General features: G+C 47.6%; 1 protein-coding gene across 4 annotated transcripts in view; it reads left to right on the plus strand.

Annotated features, from left to right (window-relative positions):
- The first annotated feature begins 2,945 nt into the window (after positions 1-2,945).
- The window catches only part of GAB2 (GRB2 associated binding protein 2), a 93,458-nt gene continuing 82,898 nt past the window's right edge, over positions 2,946-13,505 (plus strand). For 2 of the 4 annotated variants that reach the window (XM_071432920.1, XM_071432923.1), the window contains exon 1: positions 2,947-3,251. In XM_071432920.1, coding sequence (XP_071289021.1) covers positions 3,180-3,251 — 72 coding nt within the window. In that variant the 5' untranslated portion in view covers positions 2,947-3,179. Of the gene's footprint in view, positions 3,252-13,505 lie in introns of all 4 variants that reach the window. The other 2 variants (XM_071432921.1, XM_071432922.1) reach the window with 2 other exon arrangements.

Here is a 13,505-nt window from a genome sequence, read left to right on the forward strand (position 1 = left end):
CAGAAGAAAGTGTCACTTTGTCGTGCACCCCAGCACGCTAAAGACAGTACAAGGGCTTTTTCTTATAAAAATGTTTCTCTCTCAGCCTTACCCTTGTTCAAGGAATATTATTTCTTATATGGCATCTTTTAATTTCTCCCTTGCTATGTCTGCTAATTCTGCTGTTCCTCCTTCAGTTGCTTCTGCTGGCAGAGATGGATTCTCAATGGCTTCGCATAACTCCCTTGTCAGGTTTTTCCAACACAGGGATGTGGTTTTCACACAGTTTTCCGCCAAGGCTGCTGGCTGTTAGCTCACACACCAGAGATTTACGCAGTCAGCTGGGGCCAGCCTGAGTTCATTCTCCACTGCCGGGTGGAGGAACAGCTTGAAGTTGGTAAAAACTGTTACGAACGTGCAAGCGCTGCCAAATCGAGCTGTGCTCATGACAGACATGGTCTTTAACTCCCAGGGGCACTGAGGGTAGTATTTGTGTATCCTCCTGGCCAAAAGCTTTAAGGAGGGCCAGCATTATAAGGCGTTGTAAAGTTACATGCATTGGATCATATGTAATCTAGAAGCCTGATGCCAGAATTAACTCACTGTTCCCACTCTGCGTACAGCCACAGTGGAATTGGGGAGGCACGTTCACTTGCAGCATCTTTGTCTGAAGCATTTTTCTACACAGAGCTTATATTACAGTTGGACTCAATCATCTTGGAAGCATTTACCAACTTTAATGATTTTGTGATTCTGTGTCACATGTGAGAACAGCAGCATATTCAAATGTACAGAAAATGCAACCCATTTCCCAGCCAAAAGTCCCAGCAAACTGAGATACCTGTCAGGTATCACCAAAAGCACAGAAAAAAGAATTCACAGGGGTACTTCATGTTTTGAACACTGTTCAGATATATCTTGTGATACAACCAAGTCAGTAAATGTGATCCAGAACAGGAGATGAGTGGAGAGAAGGAATAGTACAGCAAGGGAGCAGGGTGATAAACCAAGGGCTGTCATAGAACATGTAGAATAATTCATTCCAATTCACACAATGATAATTGTGGAGCATTTCTTTAAACATCCATCACCCAAATGAAGTGTTCCAACTCTGTGTGATAGAAGTTGTTAACATAAAAATGCAGACAGGGTTCTCTGCAACTGGTATTCAAACTGATACCACTTTGCATTGGTGTCAGTATGAGTGGATTCCTAACCTGTGAATCATTAACATACACCATGGGATAGTTTTGCATGATACCTTTTTATTAATCATGATCATCTGTTCTTAATTGAGTCTTTCTAAATACCCAATAGCTCACTGGCCTCCCTGAAATTTCTGTGTTTTGGGAAGATTTCTCAAGTGCAGGTCACCAGCACACAGTTTTGTCTACAAATGCACAAAGTGCCTCTAACCCAGGAGAGTTTTGCAGGTGAGACTCTGGCTCTCATGCAGTGTAAATTGATATGGCTCCAGTGCACTGAATAAGGCGATGCCGGCTGAGGCCAGCACAGAACTGGTCTCTCCGTCCTTCCCTGCTCTCAGCCCCATCATGCACACTGCGCTGGCAGAGATGGACAAGCTGATCTGAGCATAGCCTCTCTCTGCAGAGATTGCCCAGCACTGGAATAGGATCAAGCCCTTCCTTTGGGTAGTGAGAAGGTAGAAAAATCTTCCTATGTAGCCTTTGCATTTCACTGGCAGCAAAACAAAGCTGTTGAGAAAATACATTCCTTACAAATGACTGACTTGTTCTGTAAGGGGTTATTCCCCTACTTTACGCATTCACAAAGATGATAAACAACATATGGCTTAACTGGGCTGTCCCCATCTTGAAGAGGTGTTGCTCCTACCTCCCAGAGGCACTGCAAGTTGCAATTACTGCTCTGAAGTGATGCAAGATCCCTGCTCGAGCGACATTATATAAAGGTTGTTGTTGTGTGACATACAGTAGCACATCCAGCCAGCATGGAGTTGTTATTGCACCAGCTACAGCACAAACACATAAGGAGGGACCATCCCTGCCCACAGAGGTTGGACAGGCAGAGAAGCTGAGGCAGGGATGACTGAATGTGCCCAAGCAGGTTTGGGGCAGAGCTGTTGTATAGAGACAGGTCTTAGAAATTCATCCCTAGCAAATTGTTGTGTTTTCCACATGAGCATGGGCTAAGAGGACTCAGCTTTTTGGGTGCCATGCCCAAGTTTTGCTTTAAAGGGTGCAGTGCATAAAGGTTAGAGCATAACCCAACTCAAAGGGCTGTGGAGAGATGTTTTATTACTGAGCTGGGGAGGAGAGGATCAGGCTTTGAAATGTACAGTGTTTCTAGATCTAAAAGTTGATAGCGAATCTCAGCCAGGGTATAATACACTGTAATACAAAACCTGGTTTGTCTGCATGAGACTCCAATGGCAGTCAAATCCCCTTTCAGTGGCCACTGCTCCATTACTTAAAAATCAATAATAAAAGACGAAGCTTTTATTGATTCCCCTCGTGGTTTTTTATTGCTATTTTTTTTCTCCAAGAGAGTTTTTGGCATCACTAGTGTTTAGCTGTTTCTTGCTCAACCTCTTTGTTTTCCTATGGCACCTTCATCTCAGGCACAAGCCCCTGAGCACAGAGAGGCTAAAGCCAGCCTCGCTCTTCCGAGGTGAGAAGGACCTTTTCCACCAAGAGAGAGGAAGGGTCCTGGGGTAATGAAACCTTACGGCGGAGAGGTTTGGGAGGAGCTGTACTTTTTAATTAAGGAAACGTTGCGCTGTTAGAGATCACCTGCTGATCTCTAACACGAGATAAAGTTTCTCTGTAGGCAGTGTATGAGTGTGGGGGAACAGGGACGAGCGGCAGCCCCTCGGGAGCGGCGTGGGGGCGGGCAGCCCCTCTCCCCGCGGGGTTTGTGTCTTTAACACGGCTGGCGGGGCGCCGGGCGGGCGGAGGCGTGGTGAGCCGGGAAGGAGCCAGTTTCCTGCTTCCCCGCTCGCAGCCGAGCGGCCGCGGCGGCGGGGGGAGGCGCTCGCCGCCCCCCATCCATCCTTCCATCTCTCCCTCCCTTTCTCCCTCCCTCCCTCCACCCATCCATCCAGCCATCCATCCATCCGTCCGCTCACCCACCCACCCAGCCACCCCCGCCCGCCCTCCATGGGCCGGCGCGGCCGGCGCTGAGCGCCGGGAGGCAGCGCCCGGCGGCGCCCGGCTGCCGCGATGAGCGGCGGGGAGGTGGTGTGCTCGGGCTGGCTCCGAAAGTCGCCGCCGGAGAAGAAGTTACGGAGATACGTAAGTCTCTGCCCACCCCACCTCATCCTTACCCCGGCCCCGGCAAAGCCGGGATCCATCCCCCCCGCCTCCATCCCCGCTCCTCCGCCGCCAGCCCGGGTGCACCTGCCGCCGCCTCTCCCGGCGCCGCGGAGGCTCGGCTGGGCGGGGGTGCCCCTTGCCCGGGCGGGGAACGAACGCTTCTGGCTCCCCGCCTCTCGGGGAAGGCGGGTGGGAGCATCTCCGGGCCCCCGGCTTGCTCCCTGCCCCGGGCTGGTGGGATGGGCGGTGACGGCCGCGGCCGGAGCGGACACTCGGCGCTGGGGCCGCTCTGGCTGCGCCCCGCGGTGGCCGGGCTCACCCGGGACCTGCGACGGTCACACCCCCGCCTTTGAAGTCGTCTGTTTTAGGGGAGGCTGGGAGTACCTTGTCCCAAAGAGTAAAGGTACTAACGCATCTTGGATCTCCCCCAACATTCCCATAATAGTCGCTCTCCCCCATCCCGTGCAGGGTTCCTATTAATCATTGAACGTCCGAACCCTTTGAAGATAGCACCAGTAGCGCTTCGATAGCCTTTGTGTCGTTAGCGGCTGAGATCAAACACTTCAAAGAAGTTGTAAAAAGAGGGTCCAAATGCCAGCTCTGGCACATTCCCCACTCATTGAAAGAAATAACTGTTCTTTGCGTCCTCCGCCTGACGCTCCTGCCATGTGCCACGAGCATTAGCGCTCAGAATCGTGCTGCCGTCCTATGACTGGGCACATAGCTGGGGATGTCCAGGGTCCCACTCCCTGACACCAATGACCAGCCTCAGCCAGCCTTCAGATGACTGGAATGCAGCCTCTGGGAGGGAGCTGGATACTCTCCCTTCCTGGGGGGACACCAGCTAGATCATCCTTTGGTCCTGTTGCTTTTGCCTGCGTGCATTTGGGGAATGGCAGGCAGAATAAGTGCAGCTGGTGTCTCCCCAGTGCCTGTTATTGATTGATGGAAGCATCACTGTCTACCCTTGAGGGAGAGATGGATGTCTGTAGTCCCGTACTGCAGGCTAGAGCAGGACTGGGGTTGTGTCTGATTTGTGACAGAGTGTTACTAACCTTGCCCAAAATGGATTCAGCCCCATAGACATCAGTGGTACCACATCCCTTTGCATTAGACTGTGTGTCCAGTTGCTCTTGGCAATTCTTTCCTTGTGTGCCGTATGCTCTTCCAGGGAATATCAGGTTGGCACAGGGCTGAGGGGTGGAACTGCTGGGGAATCCAGTAAGGTAAACCTGAGCGTTTATGTGGGAAGTATCAACCCCCTAATGAACGTAGGTAGGCTTTGTGGGAGGTGGACAGAATGACTTTGTGCGTGCTGAACTGTGGAGGATGCTTTTAGCTTAATGGAGCAAAGCACCTTCCTCCCGCAGAAATCAACTAATTGCTGATCCTGAGTCACCAATGGCCTTAACTCATCAAACATCATTAGCTCCCCATCATCTGCCCCATGAAAGGGCGCTCACATCACTGTCTGAATATCCAGCTTGTGCTCTGGCATTCCAGCAAGAGCTGAATAAATCTGCTAAATGCTCTACATGGAGGGTGTGACATGCCGGCGGTTAGTGCTAATTATCGATGTGCATAAGAGTGCTTTTCATCCACATACATCCCAAAGAGCTTTGCAAGCCACCTATGTTTTCAAAACATCCTCATTGCCCCAAGAGGAAATGCAGCCATGCTGAGATGTGCCCGGCCATCCCACGCAGCCTCGGCGGGGCAGGAAGCGATGCTTGGCAGATGTCACTCGAGGGGATCTCTGCGCTGAAGCGGTCCCGGCGCTGTGGTCAGTGGGACTTCCTTTCCAGTCACACCAGTTGCACCAGCTTCCTGCATCAGTGGCTGGATTTGAAAGTGTTGGCCTTTAGCTTGAACTGTGTCTCACTTGGTGGTGCCTCGTCCCTTTGCTTTTTCATGCATTATTATTGATAGTGTGTTTATGTAGCTGTGGTGTGCATTTAGGGTGTTGGTGTGTGGATCAGGCTCTCTTCGAGTGTAGCTCAGAGCAGCTTGCTTGTCCAGAGCCGTGGACAAGCAAGCTGCTTGTCTGAGGGTGATGGCTTTCCTCCTGTAAAACCTGCCTTTGTCCACAATAAACCCACATGGTTGGACTTTGGTTTTCATGCACAAAAGACGGTTTATGCCGGCTTTTGTATGGCCTCAAAGGGAAGGTGCTGAATCGCTGGCTTTGCCACTTTACTTATGTCTTCAGTTTATGTTCTGCTTTGAGATCTCAGAGGAGAAATCTCAGGCTGCAGGATGCTGCTAATGGGGTTTGAAGTTCCTGCTCTGGCTGTATTGACACAGGGGAGAGGATAGATTTATTTTTCCTTTGACAAGTGCATTTCAAATGTATGTGTCTGCACACGGGTGTGTTGCTAACGCTGTCCTTGAAGTGCTGTGCTTTTATAAGCCTGGTTTTGTTTTGCTTTTATTTTTCAAGGAGATCTGTGGCAAGAAAGGAAAGTACTAAATTTTCTCTCTGACTTCCACCCAGGGTGGTTGAGAAAGGGGACTCTTCTCCACACCTGATCTGTGCAGCATTAATCTGCATTTACAGCAGTGCCTGCTCTGTTTCACTTCAGAGGATTGTGTTTATGTGAGATTGTGGGACCTATTTGTACAACGCTCTGGGAAATACCAGTGTTGTGAGTTTCTCTTCTGTTGAGGGACATTAAAATGATCAAACGATGACTGCTTAAAGGTTGAGACAAAGTGTGCCTTTTTTCAGCCTCATAACTGCAGACAGGGGTTCATGTAGACTCTGGGCAGTTTGGCTGTAAATGCTACTGTAATATTGATAATAAAAGCTAGGCAAACAATTGAAGGTCAAAAGTAATTGAAGTACCAAAATATCTCTTTTCACCTCTGCTCTGCTTGGGACATCAAGCTCCCTCGTCCTCATGCTTAATTGCTTTTTTTCAGACAAACATTTCTTGTACATTCATTGAATGGTTTGGGTTGGAAGAGAGGTTTAAATTCATCTATCCCAATCCCCTGGCAATAAGCAGGGACATCTTCACCTAGACCAGGTTCCTCAGAGCTCTGTCCAGACTGGCCTTGTATGTTTATAGGGATGGAGCATCCACCACCTCTCTGGGAAACCTGTGCCAGTGGCTCACCACCCCCATTTAAAAAAATTTTCTTCCTCATATCTGGTCTGAATCTACCCTCTTTCAGTTTAAAACCATTGTCCCATGTCCTGTTGCTACAGACCCTGTTAAAAAGCCTGCTCCTACCTTTTGCCTCTCTGACTTTCATGCATGAAAGGGTCTCCTTGTACACAGCCACAAAGCACAGAACTGTCTTTTAATTCTCCTCCTGGCTCCTCCTTAAAGCACATGTGAAAAAAAAAATTATAAAAAAAAACCAATCCCTAAACAAAACCCTGGGCTTTAGTTGTGTGACCAGCCAGCTGAGACCAGTGCATGTTGTGCTGGTCCTGTACTGACTCACTGTCTCCTGGTCCTCTCCTGCTGGACGTGCCTGTCTGTTGTCTCCTGTGTGAGACGTGGGTTTGGAGCAGTGTTTTTTGTCTGTCCGCTGCCCGGCACGATGGGCTCAGGGCTGGACTGTCTGGCAGGGAAGCACTGTGAAAAACAAGTGCTGTCGTAGAGCAGCTCAGCTCCCTATCGTTAGATCAGTGTGTTCTGCCTGCTCATTTATGTACCATGAAGTCAGAGTATTTTCTGTCTGGCTGAGATGTATGTCTGCAGTTCTCACTAAAACAAAAGCTTCTCATCATGTGCCGGTTGTACAGTCCTCTAGTGCTTTGGGTTTTGGTTTTTTTTCCTCCCAGCTGGTTTATCTGGGTTTGTCCTTGTGCATCAGTTTCGTTCTTACATCAAGCAAAACCAGTTTAATCAAGGTCATTGGAAGAGCTGCTCCTCTCTGATGAGACAAGCGAGAAGAGGTTAAAGGGCTGATTTACTGATTGCAGCCCTGTTCCTAGGGGCAACTCCTTGATGAAGGGCTTATTTTGGTTCCTGAAGTAGATCCTTCATATCCCACCTCAAAATGCATTGTAAGGATGTCCTCCTTAAATGAGAATGTGGGATATGGACTGAAGTAGGACCATTAGTGCAGGGTTATCATAGGCTGTGAAGTAGTGGAGATGCCAGGTAGAGTTTGGCACAGTGCTGATTGGGATGAAATTTTATAGGAGGGAGAAGAAAGAACATCTCTTTATTCTGCAGCAAAGAACAAAAGATAGGTATTGTGCAAAATTATCTCCTTTTCTCTGTCTTCTCTCTAAGGAGTTTTAATCAGTCACTCCCATGCTCAGCTGTGCCATGCCTCATTCGGGATGCTCTACCCATTAACAAAAATAGGAAACAGTTGCAGACATGCCAGAGAAAAGCACCAAAAATTGAGCAAAGATACAGAAAACAGAAAGACTGGAAGAAATGGGGTTGTCTGGGGATGAGAGGGCTGAGAAGAGAAATAACTGTCCTGGAGTATACCAAAGGTGGCTGTGAAGGGGAAGGGAGTAAACTGTTCTACATGGCTGATGATTGGAGGCCAAGAAGTGCTGAGCTTGAGCTGCAGCAAGGGAAACAAGTGTAGGAAAAACTTCCTAACCTCTGATTGCCAGAGGAGTGGAGCAGTGGAACAGATGGTTTGGGATGGGCTTGGAGTCTCCATCATGGCAGTTCTGAAGTGCAGGTTGGCCAAACTCCACTTCAGAGAGCTGAATCTGTTTAGAAGCAGTGGAATAAATTTGACAAATTCTCCAGAAGTTCCTTCCAGTGCTGGTTTGGGTGAATTTATGGATTTTGAGCCTGGATGCAGGGAGGGGTAGCTAAGAGGCTTAAGGGCACTGATTATGTCACCTGGATCTCCTGATGGGACTCAGGGAAGTCCTCTGACAAGTTCTTTGTAGAAAGTTTTGATTGCACTGAAACTCCATGAGTTTGCACTTATTCCATCTGTCAAACTGCCTTGCTGCACCCTGCTCCTCCCATGTAATCTCCCAGCTTGATCCCAAAAGACCATCATATATTTTAGCTATTGTAATCTGCCCAATGATTCACAGGAGGGATGAACACTTGCTCCACCAGAGAAGGTTTTGCAGGTCAGGGGGTGCATTTTGCTTGCAAAGGCAATGCCTGCCAGCACTCCTGCTACACCAGCTCTCTTGTGCAATTCTGCACAAAGGTCCCACTCTCTAACTCGTTTCTCTGCTGCATCATTGCTAATGAGTCAAAACACACGACCTCTTCCCTACAAGAGGGGAAGAGGTCCTACTCCCTCCTTTTAGGGTCATTTTTTTGATTGTGGGGCTGCATTCCTTTGCCCACTGTAGCATTTTCTGGAAACAGCCAGGTGGTGATGTATTGTCATCATGATAATTGTGATCTAGTAACAGGCAGATACTTGAAGAGTAGTTGTGGGAACGATGGAATCAAACTCTTGGTTGTAGAAGGTGACAAAATAAGGAGCAACAACCACAACCCAGATTTGTAGGTTCAGGCTGGGTCTTAGGAAAGCCCCTCCAATAAGAGGGTCATGGTGTAAAGGAGCAGGTTCCCACAGAGGCTGCAGGGTCTCAGTCTTTGGAGGTTTTCGAGACTTGGCTAGAGAAGATTCCAGATGACCTGATCTAGTGACACCTCAGATGCAAGGCTGGACTAGAAATCTCCTGAGGTGCCTCTAACCCAACATTTCTTACACCTCTGTAAGGTGCGATGTGGAGCCCATGAATCTCAGAAGCAGTAGAGCTGTTGTAGCCCAGCGCACTTTGAAGGTGGACAGTCTTTGTTTTGTTTGCTGCCAACACACGTGTTGGGGCAGCTCTTCAGCTGCTGAAACCCAAACTGGTTTGGTTAGGACTAACCTGTGTGTGTTCTGAGGCATTGCGTCAATTGAGGTGGACATGCCCACAGAGGTAAGGAGCCCGTCTGTTGTGTGGGGGGTGAACCTGGTGTATTTTCCTGCTGCTTTGGCTTTGCTGAGACAGCTTGAGTGAATCCTCAGCTATCTGTCATGACTTCAGTGTTGGCTGATTGTCTTGGCAGTCCATGGTGGATATAAAAGATTAATGGTGGCAAAGCACAGGTTGAACTTAAGAAAGACAAACAGTACTTAAGGAAAGGGTGTGAGGAAGCCGGCTTTGTTTCTCTTTGAAAGAGAGCAGAAGTGACACTGAAACATTTTTTTTTCCCCTTTTTCTTTTAGCAACTATCAGATGGAAGACATGATGCAAAAGTGTTTACCAGACCGAAGCACATAATTTATATTAGTGACTCAAAGGCAGAACAAAAATTATTTATCTGTATTTCAGTAGCAGCTGAGGCGACTGGGGCTCCACGTGCTGTGTTTGGGGAGGAAAGGTCTGGTCTGATGGAGAAACCAAGGCACAGAGCAAGTCAGTGATTTGGCTGCACTGCCAGGAAAGGTCTGGTCTGATGGAGAAACCAAGGCACAGAGCAAGTCAGTGATTTGGCTGCACTTGTGTTCAGGGTCATTCTCACAGCTGGAAACTTACCTTGGCTTTATGGTTTCTACCTGAGCCAGGGGCTTCCGAGCTGCTCACAAACTGCTGAGGATGTGTGAAGCTGTGGAAATGGATTGCAGCTAGTCCAGAGAAGTACATAATACAGCTCTCAGGGATTTGGATGATGAGGCTGCCAAGGTCATCAAGGGTCTCCTTCTGAGATGAGTTGACCCAAAAGGTTTGGAAATTATTGCTTTTAATATAAATGGCCCTTCCTTTCAGTAATCATTTAAAGTCTTTAAACTCTTAGTTTCCTATCATAATGCTTAGGTGGATCTTTCAGCACCTTACAGTGGTCACAAAATGTATCTCAGGAGGTGGAAGAAATGAGAGAGAGGTTTTTATTTACTTCAGGGTGCCTGTAGAGCAGCAGTAGAGCTAAGGGACATTTTGCTGCCGTTCTGTGTAGCTTCTCCACCTTGCTGCCAAGTGAAACCAGCTTTGTGGTTGTCATGTGGTTATCATGGGTTAAACCACAGCAAATTGGCAGTGAACGTGGGAGGCTCTGTAGATGCAGCCAGTGCAGATCATGGCTGATGACTGATCTTTAGTGGGCTTCTGCAGGACTCAGTCCTAGGGCCAGCGCTCTTCAACATCTTAAAAAATTACTTGGGTACAGGACTCAAAGGGATGCTAAGTAAGTTTGTTGATGATGATAATAAGTTGGGAGGAGCTGTTGACTCCAAGGCAGAGAGGCCCTACAGAGAGATCTGGACAGATGAGAGGTCTGGGCAGTCACAACCATATGAAGTTCAACAAGGGAAAGTGCCAGATTCTGCACCTGGGATGGGGCAACCCTGGGTGTATGGACAGCCTGGGGATGAGATTCTGGAGAGCAGTGCCAGGAAAGGGACCTGGGGGTCCTGCTGGACAGCAAGTTGAATGTGAGTCAGCAGTGCCCTGGCAGCTGACTCTGGGCAAGGGAGGGGATTGTCCTGCTCTGCTCTGCACTGGGGCAGCCTCACCTTGAGGGCTGGGGGCAGTTTTGGGTGCCGGTGTGTGAAAGATACAAAGCTGTTGGAGAGTGTCCAGAGGAGGGCCACCAGGATGTGAAGGCTCTGAAGGGGAAGCCTTATGAGGAGCGGCTGAGGGCACTTGGGCTGTTCAGCCTGGAGAACAGGAGATTGAGGAGGGAAGACCTCATTGTGGTCTGCAACTGCTGTGGAAGCAGAGGGGCAGGCACTGGTCTCTTCTCCGTGGTAACCAGTGACAGGACTGAGTGAACGTCATGAAGCTGTGTCAGGGAAAGTTTAGGCTGGGTATTGGGAAAGGGTTCTTCACCCAGAGGATGGTTGGGCACTGGAACAGACTCCCCAGGGAAGTGGTCGCAGCACCAAGCCTGACAGAGTTCAAGAAGCATTTGGACAATGCTCTTGGGCACATGGTGTGACTCTTGGGGTGCCCTGTGCAGGGCTGGGAGCTGGACGTCAGTGATGCCTGTGGGCCCCTTTCAGCTCAGGATCTTCTGTAATTCTATGTTCACTTTTCTTTCTTTTTTGTGATAAGTGACAGAAAAAACAAATATTCATCGTGTGGATTCACAAAAAACAGACCTGAGACCTTAAGAAGAGATCCAGACCATTTGCATGCTGCCAGGCACACACAGTTGCACCAAGGAGTGCCTGCCACAACCTTGCAATGCACAAAGAGGATTTCCTCAAGGTCAGCGTGCCAGCCTGCACAGTGCCATCGTACATATGTCATCAGTCATATCTAGTCACACAGCAACTTAAATACCTGCTGTGTTTAAGTAGAAAATCTTTAAAAATATTTTAAAAGCAGCTTTGGTCAAAAAAAAAATTGTTCTTAGCTGTCTTTAGCCTGGAAGCTGTGCCTTTGAAGGACAGGAGGAAAATCTGAGTGCTGGAAGCATATGTTTCTTGCTGTGTAAGATAGCCAGCAGTGCCTGTTTCTCCATTGAATCTGGACTAAATCCAGCAACCTGGGGGAAAAGGGGGGAGCTGATTTCATCTCTGGATTTGTGTTTTCGTATTTAGTTCCTATTTTTTTGCTGAGTTCTTGTGCACTTTTCCTGGAGAAGGTTCTGATTTGGGAAATCTTGCATCAGCCTGGTTGTCTGCATTACACTAATGCCTAGAAATGAACTTCTCCATCCAAATGTGAATATTCTCACCCCAAAACGATGTATGTTCAGGGTAGGAAGTTCTCTCTTGGGTCAGAAATGGAACATTTTTATTTATAGTTTAAATCTGGTTTTGAGGCAGGACCAGTTGAGAACAGCTCTTAGACTTTTCTGTATTAAGTGTTCAGATTGCTTCTTCTTTTCTGTTGCTTCAAAAGCTTTTTTGTCTCTGCCTACTCCAGACTCCACATGGGCTCTGAATTTTTAAATGCTCTATGTTTGTTCTCTCTATTACAGAAATAATAATCTATTGACAGAAATGAATATCTATTGACTGAACTATCTTCTGGTTGGTTTTTTAAAAATTATTGTTTATTCTTTCTTTTGCTTCCCCTTGCCTTTTGGACACATCCAAACTATTTCCATCGTGTCTTCTGGATTGAAGATACTGTCCTAATAGCATTTCAGTACTACTTGTTATGCATCTTATTCCATTTAAACCTGGTATTTTCCAAAGGCATTTGCTTTGGAAGGCATTTAGACATTTCTTTGGTGGAGTTCCAGGTCCCGCATCCATATGGTAAGATGGAAATAACATTTTGAGTCAAAGATTTGCGGTCTTCTGAATTTCATGGATTTTCAGTGATTAAGTTTTGCTGATGATCCCAGCTGCTGCCTCACCCATTCTGGTTCCTCACTGACCTTCAGAACAAGCCAATGGACTTTCTTGTGGCTGCCAAAAGCTGCAAGTTGACTTGCTAAATCCACTTTCTGGCCACTTAACATAATATCCAACCAGGGATTATGTCTCGTTTCCAAAAGTGACTAGTAAGCCTTCATTTCTCTCCTCTCTACTGGTGACACTGGGGTGTCTTTTAAGCTTTCAGCTTTGAAGAGCTGTGTTGCACGTCCATGGGAGCTTTGGTACCCTGTGCTGCTGTTGAACTGGGCAGTGCTTTCGTTTGTCTGCATTTGTTTAATCTCATAATAATTTCAGTAACAATGCTTAATGGTGTTATTAGTCATTTCTACTGATCTGTTCTTCAGATCTTAACCCACATTGTCATTTAAGGATCTTTTGGCGCTTTTTTTGTTTATTTGTAGGGGGAAATCTGTGGTTTTACTGTTCTCTGGATGCTCTTGGCTTGAAACTGTGCCCCATGGAAAAGGGAAGGTTGGCTGTGCAATTCAGCTCGGAGTTTCAGTAGTTGCCTCTCCATTTAAAAGTCTCCCTTACCACTCCTGTAGAAGCCATGTCAGCAACTCCAGATCTCCTTTCTTCTCATACTGCTTGCCCACAGATGCTGTGTTTGACAGCCATCCAGCACAGGAAAGGGCAAGTGTAACAAACCATAGAATCATAGAATTGCAGTGGTTTGGGTTGGAGGCAACCTTAAAGATCATCTAGTTCTAACCCCCTGCCATGGGCAGGGACAGCTTCCACTAGACCAGGTTGCTCAGAGCCTCATCCAGCCTGGCCTTAAACGCTTCAGGGATGGAGCATCCACAGCTTCTCTGAACAACCTGTTCCAGTGCCTCACCACCCTCACAGGAACAAATTTCTTCCTAACATCTAAGATAAATTTCTTCTCGTTTAATTTAAAACTCATCCCCCTTTTCTATCACTATCTGCCTGTGTAACAACTCCTTCTTTTTT

The sequence above is a fragment of the Agelaius tricolor genome, unplaced genomic scaffold (genome assembly GCF_023055355.1).
Source record: "Agelaius tricolor isolate 1412-34295 unplaced genomic scaffold, bAgeTri1.0.p SCAF_9, whole genome shotgun sequence".
Lineage (NCBI taxonomy): Eukaryota > Metazoa > Chordata > Aves > Passeriformes > Icteridae > Agelaius > Agelaius tricolor.